This window comes from Cydia fagiglandana, chromosome 25 (genome assembly GCF_963556715.1).
Source record: "Cydia fagiglandana chromosome 25, ilCydFagi1.1, whole genome shotgun sequence".
Classification (NCBI taxonomy): domain Eukaryota; kingdom Metazoa; phylum Arthropoda; class Insecta; order Lepidoptera; family Tortricidae; genus Cydia; species Cydia fagiglandana.
Genome location: NC_085956.1, coordinates 2,905,811 through 2,928,024, shown reverse-complemented (window position 1 = coordinate 2,928,024; position 22,214 = coordinate 2,905,811). Strand labels below are relative to the sequence as shown.

Sequence of the window (22,214 nt, the reverse complement as noted above, 5' to 3'; positions counted from 1 at the left end):
TAGCGATTAATTGAAGCTTCAATATCTTCGTTAAACATAAACATAATTGAAATGCTAATGGAAAATGAATAGACTATAATATAATAAAATAATTCAATTATTGCGGAACACATAGTTTAGTAAGTATTTATGTATTTTAATTAAATAGTATTTTAATTAGATTTGACTTGGCCAGTTTTCATTATATCAATCATTTTATATATATTGTAATTCTGATAAAACCTGGCCAAGCCAAATCTAACCTACTTTAAGATCTCACATTTTTTTAAATAACAGCAATTGTTTTAGGTATCCAATAAAGCAAAGAAATAGAGTTTAATACTTGTTTATAATGTTATTTTGTTCCTATAAATACATATTTGGATTTTGCATAGAACTTGGCAGTGGCACTCATTTAGATCTCCATTCTTTTTGCGGCGAGCCCCACAGCCAAGCATAATTTTTGTATTGAACTTGGCTCTCCTTTTTTACATTTATGTTTTTGGTGGGATATCAATACTTTTTGTAAAGAAAACTAGGCAGGTATTGAGATTTAATGTTTTTTCTTGTGTTTCAGCTGTATGGTTTTTACTTCTGTTCTTTGTATAATTATGTGGTGCCGCGCGCCGCCGACGACACACCGTTGGCCGGTTGTTTAGAGCGTATTACAAGTTTTTTGTATGGGGACACCACTTATTTTTTGACTTAACTTTATTTTAATATAGCAAATATAATAATACATATATTGGGGTAGTTTCAAATATCTGCTTGTAACGGTTCCAACGCTACAATAAAAAATATTTTTTTGTATGGCGACCCCCCCTATTTTTTAACTTTTTTTTATTTTTAGATTTTTTCCTACGCTTACACACAATAACCGAGCTGGATTCCAAATTTCATCCTTCTAGGTCATCTGGAAGTAGGTTAGGTTTAGGTACTTATATGTCAGTCCCAATAAAAAATGGTTTTTTTGTATGGGGACCCCCCTGGGTCTCTATTGTTTCCCAAATAGTTTTAAGTCATAATGTATTGTTTGTCCGAATTTTCGTTAGTCATAATTGGTTTTTCTCAGAAACGCGGAATTTTTCAGGATTGCCATAAAACAAACCTAACCTAACCTAACCTATCTACAGAATTACCTTACGAAAAGCCTGAAAAGTCAACGGTTTCAGTTTTATGACTAATGATAATATGACAAACAATACATTATGACTTAAAACTTTATGGGAAACAAAGGGACCCCGACCCCCCTATTTTTAAACTTTATTTTATTTTTAGATTTTTTCCTACGGTTACACACAATAACCGAGCTGGATTCCAAATTTCATCCTTCTAGGTCATCTGGAAGTAGGTTAGGTTTAGGTACTTATATGTCAGTTCCAATAAAAAGTGGTTTTTTCGTATGGGGACCCCCCCTATTTTTTAACTTTATTTTATTTTTAGATTTTTTCCTACGGTTACACACAATAACCAAGCTGGATTCCAAATTTCATCCTTCTAGGTCATCTGGAAGTAGGTTAGGTTTAGGTACTATAAGTCATAAGTCAGTCTTAAAATTTACGACTTTTTGACCTTCATACCTTTATAACCGTTTGAGCTAGCTTCATGAAATTTGGGCTTCTAGATATCCTTATGGATATAATTAAACACACGTAGTTTTATGTGTTTACGTCAAAGATGTTTTGAGTTATAGAAGGGTCAAAAGTGGCACCAAGTGGTTCGTGTAATATTACACTCGGCGCTGGCTAGCCAGTTCCTTTGCTTGAACTTGGCTTGACACGCTGCCGCGTGTCTAGATTGCAAGATATTTCGATAGATTATCGATATGACTTTATCGACATGGCTACAGCAAGGTGTTTCCACGTTGTTAATCGTACACTAAACAAAAGTGGTCCCAGTGACAGCTCGTTTGGACGTAATCTTTGTATATTATATATATCTATGTGCCGAGCGCAAGCTTAAGCGCCCTCCAGACTATGCGCGTGCATCGCGGGCGAAGCGGCGAACGCGAGTGTGGAGTCTAGTTCGCTGATATGCGAAATCGACTCCAGACTCGCGTTCGCGGCTTCGCGCCGATAAACAATCATTCATTCCCTATAAAATTCCAAAAAACAATTAGGAAAATGTAATCTTATATATATAGTCTCAGTAAAAGAGGTAAAATACACTCTCTGTCTCAGTTATAGAGGTAAATGTGACTATAAAATCACAATAACGAATCCCAGTTATAGAGGTTCGTTTTATCTCAGTAACAGAGGTAATTCAGTGCTAAAGTGTCGGGACCGCACCATGAGTCCCAGCTATAGAGGTTTCTCACTTATCCAGGTCCCACTTAACCAGGTTTCACTGTATATAACGAAGGCAACGACAAAAGTTTGTGTACAGCTTGGCAAAAAAGAGTAGAAATTAAAAAGTGGCAACACTCTAGTGTCGTCCCTTTCTAACCAATATATATAAGAAAACGGGACGACACTACAGTATTGCCACTTTTTAATTTCTACTCTTTTTTGCCAAGCTGTACTTAGATTAAATATGAGTTTACATGTGTGTCTTGTGGCTTAAGTGAAGAAATGGCTCTAATAGTTTATTTTGCTTAACAAAAGCTTTTTGTATATCTGGGGAATTTCCCTATATGATAAGCCACCATTGTTGCCAAAGTGCTGGACGACTTGCTTGATGGTTTTTTAACTAAGCACTTGAAGCTCCACGATGCTCAGTCGGCTTCAAACCTGGGCTATCGACGGAAACCGCGGTGTTGTGCCTCAAGCGCGTCGTTCGGTACTACACGGATAGAAAAACGCCGGTCTATGCGTGTTTCTTAGATTTAACGAAGGCTTTCGATATGGTCTCGTATGACGTGCTGTGGAACAAGTTGTGTTGTGAGACAGATTTGCCGTCCGAAATAATACAGCTATTTAAGTATTGGTATGCCAACCAAACAAACTATGTTAGGTGGGCAGGCAAGTTCTCTGACGCATATAGGTTGAATTGCGGTGTTCGACAGGGGGGGTTAACGTCGCCAAAGCTATTCAACCTATATGTGAACGGATTAATCGGTGAACTCAGCAATGCCAAGGTCGGATGTTCAATCGACGGCGTAAGCGTCAATAACATCAGTTATGCTGATGACATGGTGTTGCTGAGTCCATCGATTAGTGCACTTAGAAAGCTGCTTGGGATATGTGAGAGGTACGCAGTTGCACATGGGCTCAAGTATAACATAAACAAGAGCGAGCTCCTTGTTTTTAAGCCGCGTGGTGGTACTGTCGGGACAGTACCGCCCGTCTACTTGTACGGCAGTGAACTCAAACACGTATCAGAGTTCAAATACTTGGGCCACTGGGTGACTGCGGACCTCTCAGATGGCATGGACATTGAAAGAGAGAGACGCTCCATGGCTGTGCGTTGTAATATGCTTGCCCGCAGGTTTGCACGGTGTACAAAAGAAGTCAAGATAACATTGTTTAAGGCCTACTGCCAGAGCTTCTACACGTGCAGCCTGTGGGTAAGATACACGCAGAGTACTCTCAATACCTTGAGGGTACAGTATAATAATGCTTTTAGGATACTGTTGGGTCTGCCGCGCTTCTGCAGTGCATCAGGTATGTTCGCGGAGGCTCGAACCGATGGCTTTCACGCCATAATGCGGAAGCGTACTGCCTCACTGATGCGGCGGTTGCGCGGTAGCCCCAACAGTTTACTACGTGTGCTGCTGGCCGAGAGGCTAGACTGGCCGTTCCAACACCACTGGATGCTGATGCACGTACAGCGGTAGTGTTTGGAATGTGGCAGTCTTTGCTTTAGTAAATAAGATATTTTAGTATTAAGTATTACTTCTACTTTAATTTATTCTATTTTAATTTTGTACTTACTAACATTAGCATATTAAGATTAATTTATATTGTATTACTAACAAATTATATGGGCTTTTATGCCTGAAATAAAAAAAATGATTGATTGATTGATTGATAAGACCATAACGGAGTAGGTATAGACATAACGTAGCCGTGGTATGCTACTAGTACTAGGTCTGCCTCACGTGATACAGATTCTCGTAACTTTCGGAGTGGTGAGTATAATAAGCGTAAACCTTATTACAAAAGGCATAAGGTCCACCGATGGACACTTAAATGCCTGTGCACACCGGCTGCGTGTGCGTGACGTGCACGTGTGCGTGCGGCGTTGTAGTATACAGATCCTTATGCGAGAGGGCACACCCATAGACTTATAATATATAAAGACGGTGTCTCAGCGAGCTGTCACTGTTGCCACTTTTGTTTAGTGTACGATTAACAATGAGGCCCACGTTGCTGTAGCCATGTCGATAAAGTCATATCGATAAACTATCGACATTTCTTGCAATTTTAATTTTACTTCTTCTTCTTCTTTTCGTGTCGTACTTCAAAGGCTTAACGATACCTAAAATGACCAAAAACGCTTTTATTCTTTATTGTGGTTATCAGATCACAATTTTACAGTCACGCCCCAGCAGGGAACCAGGGGAAAGTTCAGATATTTAATTAAAATACATAAATACCTCCTAAAATAGGTGTTCCGCAATAATTGAATTATATTATTATATTATAATATATTCATTATCCATTAGCATTTCAATTATGTTAATGTTTAACGAAGATATTGAAGCTTCAATTAATCGCTATTTCGTTCCGCTGTGTAGCGTTTATCGATATATAACATGATTAAAATCGACTTTTCACATCCCTAAAAGAGCACACATATACGCTTTTACGCACACATACACAGCCTGGGCGCATCAAGAAAGGCAACACTTGATTTGAAGTCCACCTTGTCAACAGTATGGTTGTCCTTATTTGACAAACGGCATTTTAAAAGAGCGAGGAGAGAGAAATGATACTAGTTGCTGCGTCGTGAAAGAGAACAGAAAACGTTGGGCCCTTGGGCACACCGCTTGCGTGACGTGTGCGTGTGCGGCTCCAACATTTTAGCGCACGCACACGCGCACGTCACGCACACGCAAAACCGGTGTGCACAGGCCTTAAGAGTGTTGCCGTTCGTATTACCTACAATGGAGCCGCCATTAACAGGCGTTCCCCTCTGTCGAAAATAGGCGGCCAATGGTCAACCACATGTCAACCATATGTATGTACATTTGATGTGCCCCTCCCCCGCAAAAAACGGCAGACTATTTTGTACCGAAAATTTTAGACATGGCGTCTCCGTTGGTTATATCCTCTAAGTATTACCTATCTTAATACAAAAGTCAACCACGAAATGGATTACCTAGGATTATTTACATTTAAATACGTCACATACAGCCTGGCAAAAAAGAGTAGAAATCAAAAAGTGGCGACACTTTAGTGTCGTCTCTTTCAAATCAATATATATAAGAGAACGGGACGACACTACAGTGTTGCCACTTTTTAATTTCTACTCTTTTTTGCCAGGCTGTACCTATGACATGACATGAACAAACAAGGAAAGCTATATAAAAAGTGTTTTTTCAATGTCTTCTCATAATATAATTACATGGTTGGAAAATAACCTTAAAATTAATGTTAATAAAATAATATTTATAGAGTTTTATGCGCCCCAAGGGACCTAAATGTGTTAGTGCACTACTGTGCAATGAAAACTGTAATCAACAAATAGAACAAGTCTCTTCTATTCGTTTCTTAGGAGTTACTGTGGATTGTCATAATGATTGGAAACAGCACACTGAAAATCTTATTGATAAGTTGAACCGATTTGTTTTTGCACTTAATCGACTCAAATCCATCACATCCCAAAAAACCGCCCTTCTGGCTTTTCATGGTTACGTGATGTCAAATCTTAGGTATGTCCTAATATTATGGTGGGGCAACAGTACAAACGTTACAAAAGTATTTGCTCTCCAAAAAACGCGTGCGCGCAGTCTATGGGGCTCCACAAACTGACTCGTATCGACAAATTTGTTTTTTTTTTTTACATATTAACACTTCTTTCACTCTACATTTATGAAGCGAGTCTATTTGTTAAAAATAACATACTTAAGCTCATTCTGTAGCTTTGCTTCAACCTCAAGATACAATACCAGACATGGTTTCAACCTACATTATCTGGGAACAACCTCTGCCCTTGTTAATAAAAATTTATAACTATCTCCCTAACGGATTAAAGAAATTGGACTTAGGGGTCACTGACCTGTCCCAGTAAACTGAGATAGTGTGCGTGAACTTCGTTTGTGTGTGTAATTTGACAGAATTTGAAAATTTACCCTTCTCTACCCCTTCTTAATTATATGTAATAAGTAGCTACTATTCATAAAGTGCTTGTTGCTACTTGCTAAGCCTAGGTACTTGAATACAGTATATTTGAAGTTAAAGTTGAAATTATAAATAACCACGCTATATCGTGGTCCCACCGGGACCAGGAAACACGGGAAGCCGAAAGAAAGGTGGACCGATGAAATAGTGGCTACAGCCAGGCGTGGCTCACTCCGCGATTCCGTCGCTTTGCTACAGGTAGCTAAAAGTACATCCGTTCCACACCAATTTTGGTGGCTAGCTATAAGCCGCGCGTGGCGCTGTCGCCACATAGCGGTCATACCTGTCCTGATCGTAACAGACGCATTTTGTTAAAGAGTGAGTCTTCTGTACGTAGTATTATTACTCGTATTTATTCTGTGCTACAGCTGGCAAGGACTGGCCACAGAAGGCCAAGGATAGAAAAACTTGGCGTAACTGGAGAAGGCCCTCAGTCAAACAGGGCCCAGGGGTCTTTACGAACAAACTTATTTAAACATACTTAATGATATTCCATACAACATACTTTAATCTCGTAGAGAATAGGTAATGTTACGCGAAAGCTGCGTAGGTGGCGTCACTCCCACAATAAGTCCCAATCTAAGGCAGGCAGCTGAGTTTCGATATCGCGTTTCCCAGTAAGCATTTTGTAAACAAACCGCCTTGATGTATCAATGTCATGTTTGATTGTCTGTGAAAACTTGTCAAAAAACAGTTTAAGGAACAATTAGGGAATGCAATCTCGCACCAAGATTGGCGATTCGAGATCTCGCACGAAAAATCTGAATCGAGATAGGGTGTTTCGAGATCTCGACCGTCATACTTTCGAGATCGAGATTAATCTCGACGAGATCGAGATTTGACAAAGTAATTAATAATGTGTTATTTTGCTCAAAAATCTCTAAGAATTCCGTATATACTACTTATTTAGAGTACCTATGTCGAGTTTTATTATGAAGATCTTCAAATTAATCAACATTTAATAAATAAAACTGCTTTTATTAAAAAACTAATATAATATGTATGTAGCTCTAATTTGCACGTAATTATGAAAAAGTGGTATAAATAATTTATATTTTTACAAAATTGTAAGCAGTGGCAGTAACATGATCAGTTGATAATTTGACAAGCACTCAGGAACTTAAAAAAATAGGGTAAGCGAGCAAAAATCATAAATAATTGTGACTAGGTACGTTAAGTGCGTCCGATTTTTACGTACAGAGCGCGCCACAGTGCTTTTATCGTCAGCTAAAGCCGGCCGCATACAATAGCACTGCCTGAACATGAAGCTAAAGTCAAAAAGATTATTCAAAACAAAGTAATTCACACGGATCAATCATTCAATCTCGTTCGAGATCTCGAAAATATTAATCAAGATCTCGACCGAGATTGCTAAAATCGAGATTTCCTGTTAACGAGATTGAATCTCGAAAATTTGTGCGAGATCTTGAAATTGCGAGATCGAGATTGCATTCTCTAGGTACAATCAATGAATCAATTGAAGAATAAGGTACAGTATGTATAAGTTACTCTATGGTATACTTAAGTCACTAGTGTAATACTCCCTATTAATAAAGGTTTTTTATTTTATCAATTTATTTATTTTACATTTAAAATACATTTAAACGAACATGTCGAGTGCTAAAAGTTCATTTAACGTACATCGCATATTATGGTTTTTTAAATTCTTAAAATATCTGATCTTAAACAAGAATAAGGCTTCGCTCCAGTATGGTTTCGTATGTGTGTGTTCAAACTGCTCTTGTGCGCGAAACGTTTTTTGCAGATTTCGCAAGAATAAGGCTTCGCTCCAGTATGGCTTCGTATGTGTGTGTTCAAACTGCTCTTGTGCGCGAAACGTTTTTTGCAGATTTCGCAAGAATAAGGCTTCGCTCCAGTATGGTTTCGTATGTGTGTGTTCAAACTGCTCTTGTGCGCGAAACGTTTTTTGCAGATTTCGCAAGAATAAGGCTTCGCTCCAGTATGGCTTAGTATGTGTCTGCTCAAACTGCAATTTTGCGAGAACCGCTTTTTGCAGATTTCGCAAGAATAAGGCTTCGCTCCAGTATGGCTTCGTATGTGTGTGTTTAAATTGCCCTTTAGCGCGAACCGTTTATTGCAGATTTCGCAAGAATAAGGCTTCGCTCCAGTATGGCTTCGTATGTGTGTGTTTAAATTGCCCTTTAGCGCGAACCGTTTATTGCAGATTTCGCAAGAATAAGGCTTCGCTCCAGTATGGCTTCGTATGTGTCTGCTCAAACTGTAATTTTGCGAGAACCGTTTATTGCAGATTTCGCAAGAATAAGGCTTCGCTCCAGTATGGCTTCGTATGTGTGAGTTCAAATTGCCCTTATGCGCGAACCGCATTTTGCAGATTTCGCAAGAATAAGGCTTCGCTCCAGTATGGCTTAGTATGTGTCTGAAACTGCAATTTTGGGAGAACCGTTTTTTGCAGATTTCGCAAGAATAAGGCTTCGCTCCAGTATGGCTTCGTATATGTGTGTTTAAATTGCTCTTTAGCGCGAACCGTTTATTGCAGATTTCGCAAGTATAAGGCTTCGCTCCAGTATGGCTTAGTATGTGTGTGTTCAAATTGCTCTTTTGCGCGAACCGTTTATTGCAGATTTCGCAAGAATAAGGCTTCGCTCCATTATGGCTTAGTATGTGCCTGTTCAAATGGCCTTTTTGCACGAACCGTTTTTTGCAGATTTCGCAAGAATAAGGTTCCATTCCAGTATGGCTTAGTATGTGTTTGCTCATAGAATCTTGTTCCGAATATTTCTTATCACACATCTGGCAGGAGAACGGTTTTTCACCAGTGTGATACCGATTATGTCTCGTTAAATGAGAAGCTCGTGTATACCGCTTTCCACATATTCCACATGCGTATGGCCTCTCGTTTATATGTGTTCGTTTGTGCGCATTGAATTTCCAGACACTTGCAAACTTCATATTACACAGCGCGCACGTATATATCGTCCCGCCTGTGTGAGTTCGCTTATGAATTCGAAATTTTTCCCATTGCCTAAAATGTTCTTTACAAATTTCACACGTAATACCCGTGTGGGTAACTTTGTGTATATTTAAAAACATTATGTTCGAAAACTGCTTTTTACATATTTCGCACATATATGGTTTTTCACCTGTATGAACTTTTTTATATTTCTTTAATAGTCGCACATCCTGAAACTGCTTGTTACACGGTTCGCTCGAATATGGCTTTACACCAGTATGAATACGTTCATGAATTTTCAAACAACCAGAAGTTTTAAAACGTTTTTCACATAAGTTACACGAATAAAGCCTTTCGGCAGTGTGAATTCGTTTATGTATAATCGAATACACTTTTTGTGTAAAATGTATTCCGCATGTTTCGCAGGGGTATGTTTTCTTATCTTCTTTATTACATTCGAAGATCGTTCGCACTGTTTTTATTATTTTAGAATCCGTGTCAGTATGTGTTGTGACTCGGGTAGTGTCGTTGCCGGCGAGAACCTCGTGGTGTTGGAGACGTTCGAGCCGCACGCAGCAGTCTCGGAGCGCAAGCGGAGAGTTTCGACTAAGCACGCGCTCTTGTGACGGTTTTTCTTCAAATACTGAAATCAAATTGTTACACTGATTGACGTATATACAGGGTGGAAAGATAAGTCGGGCCCTGGAGGGAAACTACCTTAAATCCTTAAGCTGGCTCGTTTTACTTAAAGGAGACATTCCTTTATTTTTAAAAAGAAACAAAACTGCATTCAAAGTATTTTTCTTTTTTTCTTCACTTTGGCTTCTGTAAAAAAATCTTGAGTACTAAATATTAGAATTTATGGCTATTTTGTACGACGGACGAGTGTAAGACCTAATGTTTCTTGGAGAAATGTTATCATTAACATTAACTGTATCGACTAGTAGAATAAAATTGTGAGTTTTTATTTTTTTTAATTTTTAGTCGGTTCGAGTCCCGGGCGAGGCAAGCGAGTTTTAGAAAATCTTTGAATGCAGTTTTGTTTCTTTTTAAAAATAAAGGAATGTCTCCTTTAAGTAAAATGAGCCAGCTTAAGGATTTAAGGTAGTTTCCCTCCAGGGCCCGACTTATCTTTCCACCCTGTATATCTCAGGACTGGCCTTACGGCAATATGAATGGGGGCATGAATGGGGCTAGTTTTTATGTGGAACGTGAATTAAATGTCTTTATAAAACATTGACGTATAGATCTAAAAACTGGCCTTACGTGCACTAAAAATGGCATTAGTACAATGGTGTCACTCACGAATTTGAGCCAATCGTGCAGTCTAACGCAACTAGTTGTGATGCGTACTCATCAGCCAATCGCGTTGTAGCGGTGTCACACCACTATACCACTCATGCCCCATTCTTATTGCCCGTAAGGAGTCCTGAGATATATAGGTATAAAAATACACCCAAGGCCAAAAGTGTGGAAACAACGTTGTTTTCTTTAATATCTCATGTATATATCTTTGTTGTATATTTGTCTCCTAAAATTTGCATTGGGCAACACCAAAATACATATTAAAAATTCCCGCTACATATCAAAATATCCAAAAATATTGTCGAAAAGATAAAAAAAGTTAGGACAAAGATGATAGTTGAGGACAGTCTTTTCAAAAGGGCTTATTTCTCTATGGACACCATACAAAAATCCTCCTCTCTTTCAAATCCAGCATTTGAGTAATTTACTATTCAAATTGTTTTCAAATCGCCAATGAATAATATAAAATCTAACTTTTCTATCGAAGTATAAGCTTCCATACTTTTGGCCTTGGGTGTAGGTACTTAGGTACTAATTAATTATGGATCATATTGTCTGTGAAATAAATAATAATTTGTAAATTGTCAAGTTGAAACGATAATTTAATTCACTGATATTTACCTACATTCTTGTACTAGTAGTAGTAAAACACTTTATTGTACAAAAATCAAATTAAAACAGGAAAAAAAACAATCGTCATTAGTACAAAGGCGAACTTATCCGTATACTATGTATAATCCTTCCTTTTTTATAATCCTTGTACTATAATTATAATCTTCATTGTTTTGCAAAATAAGCACCTAACTTACACTACATTGACCTACAATCACGATATATAGGCCAAGCAATAAGAAGTTATAGAGGGAAATGCTAGGAACACAATTTTTGACTACGTAACTTTGTTTGGGCTAGTTAGGAGGTGAACATATCAAAAGTCCCCGGCCGTAGCCCCGGTGCTGGGGGGTAGAGGGGGGAAAGAAGGTCTCATTTTTCGGTTTTTCACTTATATCTTGGAAACTTTGCGTCTTAGCGACATGACTACTAAGACAAACCAAAAGCTGATAAAATTTGTTACAAGTTTTATTCAGTCAACTTTTTCGATATCTTGAATAGTTTTTAAGATATCCACTCTTGAAAGTTTATTTAGGGCTTTCAATTTTATCTTGATATCTACATTAGTGACGCTGCTAGACCGTGTTTGGTATCATTTTCGTATAAATCGGGGGTGCTGAATTCAGTTTTGGTATCACATTGACACCATTCCTAAGAAAAAACATATAAACTTTAAACAAATACCTTTTTTTTTAAATTCCTCTTCACGCTTAAACCGCTCAACCGATTTAATTGAAATTTGGTATACAGATATTTCGAGTCCCAAGACAGGACATAAGATACTTTTTATCTCTATAATCATCCTTTAAAGTTGTGAAATGGAGTATGGGGGGAATTCAACTTCGTCGACGAAACTGAATTCCTGAGGTTAATACTGCTCAAGGTAAGGTTTGAAGTCATGTTTGGTATCATTTTCATCTAAATCACAGATGTATTCCGTCCTAAATTTCATCTAAACCGGTTCAGCGGTTATTGACTCCCCATACAAACTTCCACCCCACTTTTCACACCCTCAAAAGATGTTTTTGGTTATTAAAACTATTCTATGTTCTGTGTCGAGACTGAAACTATTTCTATACCAAATTTCAACGAAATTGGTTCAGCAGTTTAAGCGTGAAGAGGGATATAAAAAAATATGTTTTTTTTAATTTTGGTTTTACTTCGGAATAGTGTCAATGTGATACCATAAATGAATTCAGCACCCCCGCTTTATACGAAAATGATACCAAACATGGCCTAACAGCATCACTGACGTAGATATCAAGATAAAATTAAAATCCCTAAATAAACTTTCAAGAGCGGGTATCTCAAAAACTATTCATGATATCGAAAAACTTGACTGGATAAAACTTGTAACTAATTTTATCAGCTTTCGGTTTGTCTTAGTAGTCATGTCGCTAAGACACAAAGTTTCCAAGATATCAATGAAAAACCGAAAAATTCGACCTTCTTACCCCCCTCTACCCCCCAGCAGCGGGGCTACAGCCGGGGACTTTTGATATGTTCACCTCCTAACTAGTCCAAACAAAGTTGCGGAGTCAAAAATTGTGTTCCTAGCATTTCCCTCTACAACGTTTTTTGAGCATTCATTTCCTGACCTAATACCTAAGATACAAGTATTAAGTTACTTAGTTTAGGTATTGATGTAAAATAATTATGTTAAAGCCAGTTGCAATTTTTGCTTATAGGATCTTTTATTTTATTTGTTTTCTTTTCTAGACCATGATTGTACATTAATAATATTTAAGTAACTATTTAAACGTATTATGATTGTTTGTAATTGTTGGATATTTTTCAATGAAATAAATTTTATTTATAATAAAATAAAAATAAAAAAACCGGCCAAGTGCGAGTCGGATTCGTGTTTCTAGGGTTCCGTACATAAGTCCGACCTAGTCACGCTTGACTTCTAATAGGTTTTACTGTCATCTATAGGTAAAGAACTATTTTGTGTATTTTTTTAACTTCGAACCTATGAATTTTAAAATTATAAAAAAAACATGTCCATCTATGGGTCAATTTACATATGTGTACCAAATTTCAACTGAATTGGTCCAGTAGTTTCGGAGAAAATAGGCTGTGACAGACGGACAGACAGACAGACACACGAGTGATCCTATAAGGGTTTAGTTTTTTCATTTTGAGGTATGGAACCCTAAAAATCAACTTACCTACTGCTGTTGAAGATTCTTTTGCATAATTGTGGTCTCCGAGGTAGTGTGGTAGAGGTTGCACGTCACAGAAGATAGATGTTGATTCTATAAAAAAATAAAGCCATTATTAACGATGCTCCGATATAAAAACAATGCCGCGCGACGCAGTGCGGCGTAAGCGCCATCGACAATAAGGTCCCTTTTCATAGATAATGCCCCATATATTGTTATATTGTTTACTAACCTACTGCTGTTGAAGATTCTTTTGCATAATTGTGGTCTCCGAGGTAGTGTGGTAGAGGTTGCACGTCACAGAAGCCAGATGTTGATTCTATAAAAAATATAGGGTAAGTGTGGCTACCACCAGCTTGGCACTGACATAAATGCTAGCGTGAATGTAACATACTTTCTGTGCATCTTGCTCATACTGACATATTAGTTATAAGTATCCAGGCCGATCAATCCAAATGGGTTAGTATGGAGAAGTCAGAAACTATTAGAGACAGCGAAATCTGTTCTTAGGAACCATGGCTTTGATTTTAGATTTAATAATAATGACATTACATTTTTTTTAACTCTCATACATAACCGGGAATCGAAGTTAAACCATACTTTTTTGCTCAGTATGAATATCAAGTCAACAGATTAAATTTGATTACATTATTGGTATAGACATTTGTTATTGGAAAACTTTAGTATTGACAATTTAATAAATATAACTCAGGACAACTTACCGAGGCCTACCAGAGATACATCTGGCCGATGTGGATGCTCCGGCCCCAGCATTAACTCATCCTTTACGACATGGTCAGCATACAGGTCTGCCAGTATTGCCGCTTCACTCATTCCATACTCTATGCTCTCTGACAATGAAGGCTCTTCCTTCACATGCTCTGATCTGAGCACAAGCCCATCCAGGAGTGGTCATTTCTCCATACAAACATACTCGACTGTTTCCTCAGTGGGTTTTGATGCTAGAGCAATAATTTTTTCAACACAGGTTAATATTGTCAATATCTGTGTCCGACCGTTTTGCTTTTTTTGATATTTTTGTTTTTTAAGGCGCTAGAGCCCTTCAAAAATGGCCATAATGGCCTCATTGACTATGCCGCAATGAGAGGCGTAGTATTCAAAACTGATATCAATTAGCCAAAAATGCAAACCGGTCCAACACAGATAATTTCATAATCATTTAGATTTCCAAATTTGGTAACGATTGGTTAAGTTTTGGAGGAGGAAACAGTCGAGTACGAAACCTCGATTTTTGAGATTATTACGCAGGATTTTTCGCCTTGTCCTTATCGCACTAGTTTTAGGAGCCGCTTCCGTTAGCGAGACGAGTATATTTACCTAAAATGTTTAAAACTCAGCTCCTGTTTCGTCTTAACGACGCTCCGATATAAATACAATGCCGCGCGACGCAGTGCGACGTAAGCGCCATCGACAATAAGGTCCCTTTTCATAGATAATGCCCCATATATTGTTATATTGTTTACTAACCTACTGCTGTTGAAGATTCTTTTGCATAATTGTGGTCTCCGAGGTAGTGTGGTAGAGGTTGCACGTCACAGAAGCCAGATGTTGATTCTATAAAAAACAATACAGGGTAAGTGTGGCTACCACCAGCTTGGCACTGACATAAATGCTAGCGTGAATGTAACATACTTTCTGTGCATCTTGCTCAGACTGACATATTAGTGATAAGTATCCAGGCCGATCAATCCAAATGGGTTAGTATGGAGAAGTCAGAAACTATGAGAGATAGCGAAATCTGTTCTTAGGAACCACGGCTTTGATTTTAGATTATTTAATAATAATGACATTACATTTTTTTTTAACTCATGCATAACTGGGAATCGAAGTTAAACCATACTTTTTTGCTCAGTATGAATATCAAGTCAACAGATTAAATTTGATTACATTATTGGTATAGATAGACATTTGTTATTGGAAAACTTTAGTATTGACAATTTCATAAATATAACTCAGGACAACTTACCGAGGCCTACCAGAGATACATCTGGCCGATATGGATGCTCCGGCCCCAGCACTAACTCATCCTTTACGACGTGGTTAGCATACAGGTCTGACAGCATGGCTGCCTCACTCATTTCATACTCTTCGCTATCCGACAAAGGTTCTTCCTTCACATGCTCTGATCTGAGCACAAGCTCATTCTTTACATCACAATCAGTATCCACACCGGCCAGAATGGCCGACTCTCTCATGCCAGTCATGCCACACTCCATGCCGTCTGACAGGGCCTCCTCCTTTAGCTTATCAGCTAGCTTTTCTGCCTCATTCACACCACAGCCTGAGCTGTCCGAAGATAAGGGCTTGTGGTTAGTGTACAGGCTGGCCAGCATCACTGCCTTACTCATGCTGCACTCCTCATCCAAGCATGAGGACTCCTCTTTAATTTGATCCTCACACTTGATCTCCATCTGACAGCCAGAATGCTGCATATCGTCTGTCTCCTCCTTAATGTGCACTGCCAAGTTAAAAAGCATTTAAGTTAGATGAGTATAAAATTTCTGCCCAAAAATATTTATACTTGTAAAATTTCAGAAAAAAAAATAGGTGGGATAAAACTGAAATGCAAGATTTAAAATTTAACTCGGAATAGAGTGCTCACTCCATACATTAGTTTTAGTACCAAAACGAATATTATTTTCGCAGTCGACATCTAGCATCGAGTAGAGGAATTATCAGTACTGCTACGAGCCCCGATGCAAATTATTTCGTCTAGTTCCATGCAACAATTTTGTTATTTTAATGAAATTTACACATGAACATAAAATGACCCAGTAATGGGAACCATAATAGCAATGTTTAATGTAGTTTATTTTGATCGTATAATAAAATTGCATGAGACTTTTATTGCTGAAAAAAAGGACTTTTCAAAGACGTTGTCCAAACCATATTGTCCTCTCCTACAGCACTGCTGCATGCATGGGCTCAAAACAAAATTGTCAGTACATTAACAGAGCCCTATTGCTTTCCCTAGTAATAGCCCTTTTCACATATGTTGTAATCCTACACGTCAATAAAAAAATAAAAAATCATTATTTTTTTTCTTTGAGTACAAACGGTATTTCTTGTATATGGATTTAGTTATTGCAGTGTATTACCATATAAAATTAAATTACATTAGTATAAGCCTTAAATATTAGTAAATTTTAAACTAAAACATTATTTTTGAACAAATGCGAGAACCTCAAAAAATGGTCTCACTAGACGAAAACATGTGCATCGGGGCTCCTACTTGATACTAGAATTCTTAGAATTCTCCAGTGTCACACCTCAACTCAACAATTTTTTTTCGCAATTTCGGGGTTGATGGATTGACGCGCGAGGAAATTTCCTCACGACCTCGCTTTCTGTGGGCCTCTTATAATCTTATTGCCTGAAACGTACACAAAGATGTAAGGTGTTTTTATTGTTGTACTAGCTGACCTTGTGAACTTCATATCAAAAAGTCGTGATTTTGTTTCGCCATGAAGCAAGGAAGGCATTGGCTCCGGAATCAATATTGGCAATAATGGCAATTTAACTTTACCAAGACAGCACAGGAAACTTCAATGCGCCAAAATATTTGCAAACAACATCCATTTGCCCAATGCAAACGAAAGTATGCGAGCTGTAGCGCAGAATAAATAATAGTACTAGGTACAGAAGACTAAAACGCGTCTGTTACGATCAGGAGTATCACGACAGATATGGCCGCTAGGTGGCGACAGCGCCACGCGCGGCTTATGGCTAGCCACCAAAATTGGTGTGGAACGGATGTACTTTTAGCTACCTACCTGTAGCAAAGCGACGAAATCGCGGAGTGAGCCAAGCCTGGCTGTAGTCAATTCTGCAATCGTATAGAAACGCTGCTCGACTCAAGTCAACACTTGAAGCATTTCTTGTACTTTCTTTGCGACAAGCACGAGGTAGGGTTATTCCAACGCGAGTCTTTTCTCGTTCTTCATTAATTAATTCATTCGCAATTCAATAGTTCGTCGGGAGAAATTAGATCTTCTACATCGCGGCATTATAACAATACTCAAAGTGAGTATTATATTCTTTGGACATGACCAAATCCGCGTGCAAAACCGAAGTTTGACAGCGCCCACTGCCAAAGAGAATATAATCACTACGTTTTAAGAGACGGGACTTCCATACTAGCGATTTGATTAGTCTGTTTGTATGTTTGGTTATCCAATCATTACCAACATGTATGACAAACAACTGTCAAAGAGCAATAGTACCAACATAACAGACTTAAATAGTGTAGTATGCATAGACATAATATATATATATATGTATATATAGACGGTGTCTCAGCGAGCTGTCACTTGCCACTTTTGTTTAGTGTACGATTAACACGCCCACGTTGCTGTAGCCATGTCGATAAAGTCATATCGATAAACTATCGACATTTCTTGCAATTTTAATTTTACTTCAAAGGCTTAACGATACCTAAAATGACCAAAAACGCTTTTATTCTTTATTGTGGTTATCAGATCACAATTTTATAGTCACGCCCCAGCAGGGAACCAAGGGAAAGTTCAGATATTTAATTAAAATACATAAATACCTCCTAAAATAGGTGTTCCGCAATAATTGAATTATATTATTTCAATTATGTTTATGTTTAACGAAGATATTGAAGCTTCAATTAATCGCTATTTCGTTCCGCTGTGTAGCGTTTATCGATATATAACATGATTAAAATCGACTTTTCACATCCCTAAAAGAGCACAAATATACGCTTTTACGCACATATACACAGCCTGGGGGCATCAAGAAAGGCAACACTTGATTTGAAGTACACCTTGTCAACAGTATGGTTGTCCTTTTTTGACAAACGGCATTTTAAAAGAGCGAGGAGAGAGAAATGATACTAGTTACTGCGTCGTGAAAGAGAACAGAAAAGGTTGGGCCCTTGGTAGTATGCTACACGCTTGGGTATTTAGGATAAACATGTTGGAATGTCAATGGCACACTTTATTAATTGACATGCACGTATATAGGTGTCTTTAGAATATTTTGACTCTGGCAACTTGTGCGCTGTCATTCTTTCTCTTTGCTATCACGGATCGACCCATAGACATAATATATATATAGACGTAGTCTCAGCGAGCTGTCACTGTTGCCACTTTTGTTTAGTGTACGATTAACAATGAGGCCCACGTTGCTGTAGCCATGTCGATAAAGTCATATCGATAAACTATCGACATTTCTTGCAATTTTAATTTTACTTCAAAGGCTTAACGATACCTAAAATGACCAAAAACGCTTTTATTCTTTATTGTGGTTATCAGATCACAATTTTATAGTCACGCCCCAGCAGGGAACCAAGGGAAAGTTCAGATATTTAATTAAAATACATAAATACCTCCTAAAATAGGTGTTCCGCAATAATTGAATTATATTATTATATTATAATATATTCATTATCCATTAGCATTTCAATAATGTTTATGTTTAACGAAGATATTGAAGCTTCAATTAATCGCTATTTCGTTCCGCTGTGTAGCGTTTATCGATATATAACCTGATTAAAATCGACTTTTCACATCCCTAAAAGAGCACACATATACGCTTTTACGCACACATACACAGGGTGGGCGCATCAAGAAAGGCAACACTTGATTTGAAGTCCGCCTTGTCAACAGTATGGTTGTCCTTTTTTGACAAACGGCATTTTAAAAGAGCGAGGTGAGAGAAATGATACTAGTTGCTGCGTCGTGAAAGAGAACAGAAAAGGTTGGGCCCTTGGATCGACCGGTAAACATCTCATTAGATTTACTCTCGATATTATAAGTTATTTACTTAATGTTAATGTCCTTATTGACGACTTTACATTTGTGCATTTTGGAAATACACGGAGTGTTAAAGGACGACGTTGTTTTAGTTCACTATCGCACCACTTCCTCCTGCTGCGTATGCACCCAGTGACGGGCTCTGCTTAACAGGTTAGATGCCCAGCATACCACGAGAAAAGGAGAAATCGTGATCCATCTAGTAAGTGGCTGTCGATCGAGTGGCAAAACCTACAAAATATAACCTCTTACGTCGTCCTACAACGTTAATTCTGAATATTTTTTATCATAAATTGCCATGATGGCTGTTAATGCCACTAATGTCGTCATGGGCACTCCCGTCATCGAGAAGCTGGACGGGAACAACTATCTAACGTGGAAGTTCGCTTTGAAGATGATTTTGATCACGGAAGGATTGTGGGACACAATTGACAGGGAGTCGGACGAGGCTTTGACGGGCGCAGATGCCGCGCGCGACCAGCGCGCTTTGGCACGTGTCTGTCTCAACATAAAACCTGCATTATTTCAATACGTTCGGACTGCGACAACAGCTAAGAAGCGTGGAAAAACTTGTCGGAAATATTTGAGGACAAAGGGCTGTATCGGCGAGTGTTACTTTTAAGGCAACTACACAGGGTAGATTTTACCGAGCATGCAGACATGGCTACATATATTGAACATGTAATGTCCCTAGTTCACCAACTCGCTGACATCGGCAGGGTGGTCGAAGATAAAGAAGTGGCCGAAATCTTATTAAGTGGCCTTCCGGCAGACTATGACACCTTGGTGAGCAACCTAGAAACGTATTGTATATCTTCTGAAGAGCTGAAAAGCGACCTGGTGCGTACTCGTCTTCTTCAAGAGGCGCAAAGGAAATCTGCAAATAATGGGAGCTCAACAACAGCGTACATTACAAGCAAAATTAAGTGTACATACTGTCACAGAGTAGGTCACATCAAGCCGAAGTGTTTTAAATATTAGAGAGATAGGAAACAAAGGGATTCTTCCAAGTCTGCCACCGCCACCGCAGCTTTCTTCGCCCAGGACCGGATGGATGTCTTCTTGGACTCAGGAGCGTCTTCTCACCTTTCTAATGATCCAAACTTGCTCAGCAATATAAGGGATACATAGAAGCAATCCATAAATTTGGCTAACAGTGAAACAATGTCAAGTTCCAAAACTGGAGATCTTAGTGTTGCTTTAAATGGACAGGTGAGGACCTTTGAGAATGTCTTGTTAGTTCCCAACTTATCAGCAAATTTACTTTCTGTGTCTAAATTATGTAAAGATGGTCATTCTGTTTTATTTAATAATGATGGGTGTTTTGTTTATGATAGGGGTCATAGTCTCAATAAAGCACCTAGCGACTATATTGCTATAGCTAACTGTGTTAATGGAATCTATAAACTCTCTGGGGATGTGTCTAGGGCTGAGGGATATAATCCTAACAGGAAGCACTCTTTGGACCTGCAACCTAGGCAGGTCACACCGAGCACTGCAGTTGCCGTCTCTACCCCATCTGTGATGGACTTGTGGCATTTTAGACTTAGTCACCTGCACTCAGCTGGGATGTGTAAGTTGAGGGATGCATGTGGTGTGTTGTTTCAGGATAAAAACCTCAAGAACTGTGAAGCATGCATTAAGGGGAAGCTTTGGGCCGAGCCTTTCCCTAAGGCTAGTAACAGTACTACAACACAACCACTACAGCTGGTGCACACTGACGTCTGCGGACCAATGCCTGAGACGAGCCATGGAGGAGGAAAATATCTGCTCACCTTCACGGATGACTACAGCCGGAAGAGTTTTGCCTACATAATGAAGAACAAATCACAGGTATTTGATTGTTTTAAACATTTTAAAACTATGGTAGAAAAAGAAAAGAGTTTGCCTATCCTTTGCCTTCGTAGTGATAATGGTGGAGAGTTTACTAGTTCTAAATTTACACAATATTTAAAAGAACATGGTATTATCCACCAGACCACTATTCCCTACTGTTCTGCTCAAAATGGAGTAGCAGAGAGGACTTTTCGCATTATATTTGATAAGGTACGCTGCATGTTACAGCATTCAGGTCTCAGCAAACGATTTTGGAGAGAAGCAGCAATGACTGCTGTGTATTTAAAGAATAGGTCTCCCACGTCGGCTTTGGCTGGACGTATACCTGAGGAGGTCTGGTCTGGCAAAAAGGTCAACCTTGGACACCTCAGGGTTTTTGGCTGTACTGCTTTTTCATTGTTACCTGAACATAAGCGAGATAAATTGGATGCTAAGGCAAAGGAATACATTTTTGTGGGATATTGTGATACATCTAAAGGCTATCGCTTAGCTGATCCTTTGGATCCCACAAAGGTTATTAAATCTCGAAATGTTGCTTTTATTGAGAATAGATTTTACAACCCCTGTACAAACCCCTTTCAAGAACTTTCCACGAGTGATAGCATTTTAACTTATGATGATATTTCTAATGAGATCTGTGATATTGGTAATGTTTCTAGTCAGAATAGTCAAGTAAATTCAAATAATGATAATGAAATGATAATATTTTAATCAATGATAATAATAATGAGAATAATTTGAATTTATCTGACAGAGATTCATCATCATTTTCAGGTGGAGAAACCGATGAGTACTGCACTGGGAGCAGCGACTCCAGCACAGCTGATTCACCAGGTGCCGGCGGCCCACAACCAGTGAGCCTTCCCCCTGTGGCAGCTGAAAGTGATGGAGCGTCTCGTCCTGTGGCCGACGCTACACCACAACGATCGTCTCGCTCCACGCGTAATGTACTCCCTGCGAGGTATTTAGACTATGATTTATCCTTACTCGCTCATGGTCCCTCTCCATCGACTGATGAACCCATTACCTATGAAGAAGCTGTAAGTGGCTCTAATAGCCAGCAATGGCTAGATGCCATGAAAAGTGAGTATGATGCTCTAGTTAAAAACAATGTCTGGGAATTGGTAGATAGGCCCGTTGGTAAAAATGTAATAAAATGTAAATGGGTTTATAAAACTAAATATGATGCTTCTGGTAATTTTGATCGTTTTAAAGCAAGATTAGTCGCCAGGGGCTTTACCCAACGGGAAGGCATTGATTATAACGAAACGTTCGCCCCTGTTGTCCGTCACTCGACAAT

At 38.6% G+C, this 22,214-nt stretch overlaps 3 protein-coding genes across 3 annotated transcripts; 1 reads left to right on the top strand and 2 right to left on the bottom strand.

Annotated features, from left to right (window-relative positions):
• Positions 1–2,612: 2,612 nt before the first annotated feature.
• Positions 2,613–3,754, top strand: LOC134676736 (uncharacterized). Its single transcript, XM_063535120.1, has one exon. It carries the CDS (start codon positions 2,822–2,824, stop codon positions 3,752–3,754), a length of 933 nt encoding a protein of 310 aa, XP_063391190.1. The 5' UTR covers positions 2,613–2,821.
• Positions 3,755–7,790: 4,036 nt separating this feature from the next.
• LOC134676893 (gastrula zinc finger protein XlCGF58.1-like) lies at positions 7,791–14,124 on the bottom strand. Its single transcript, XM_063535277.1, has 4 exons — positions 14,000–14,124; positions 13,510–13,596; positions 13,284–13,370; positions 7,791–9,838 (listed from the first exon to the last, which is right to left on the bottom strand). The coding sequence occupies exons 1-4, from the start codon at positions 14,109–14,111 to the stop codon at positions 7,923–7,925; spliced, it is 2,202 nt and encodes a 733-aa protein (XP_063391347.1). The 5' UTR covers positions 14,112–14,124; the 3' UTR covers positions 7,791–7,922.
• Positions 14,125–14,760: 636 nt separating this feature from the next.
• On the bottom strand, positions 14,761–17,400 carry LOC134676733 (uncharacterized). Its single transcript, XM_063535119.1, has 3 exons — positions 17,072–17,400; positions 15,265–15,756; positions 14,761–14,852 (listed from the first exon to the last, which is right to left on the bottom strand). The coding sequence occupies exons 2-3, from the start codon at positions 15,728–15,730 to the stop codon at positions 14,761–14,763; spliced, it is 558 nt and encodes a 185-aa protein (XP_063391189.1). The 5' UTR covers positions 15,731–15,756; positions 17,072–17,400.
• Positions 17,401–22,214: the final 4,814 nt, after the last annotated feature.

Coding starts and splice junctions, on each gene's coding strand:
- LOC134676736 (XM_063535120.1), top strand. CDS start 2,822: ATGGTCTCGTATGACGTGCTGTGGAACAAGTTGTGTTGTGAGACAGAT.
- LOC134676893 (XM_063535277.1), bottom strand. CDS start 14,111: ATGAGTGAAGCGGCAATACTGGCAGACCTGTATGCTGACCATGTCGTA. Junction 13,597..13,999: donor TGTATCTCTGGTAGGCCTCG/GTAAGTTGTCCT, acceptor TATTTTTTATAG/AATCAACATCTGGCTTCTGT. Junction 13,371..13,509: donor AGAATCTTCAACAGCAGTAG/GTTAGTAAACAA, acceptor ATTTTTTTATAG/AATCAACATCTATCTTCTGT.
- LOC134676733 (XM_063535119.1), bottom strand. CDS start 15,730: ATGCAGCATTCTGGCTGTCAGATGGAGATCAAGTGTGAGGATCAAATT. Junction 14,853..15,264: donor TGTATCTCTGGTAGGCCTCG/GTAAGTTGTCCT, acceptor TGTTTTTTATAG/AATCAACATCTGGCTTCTGT.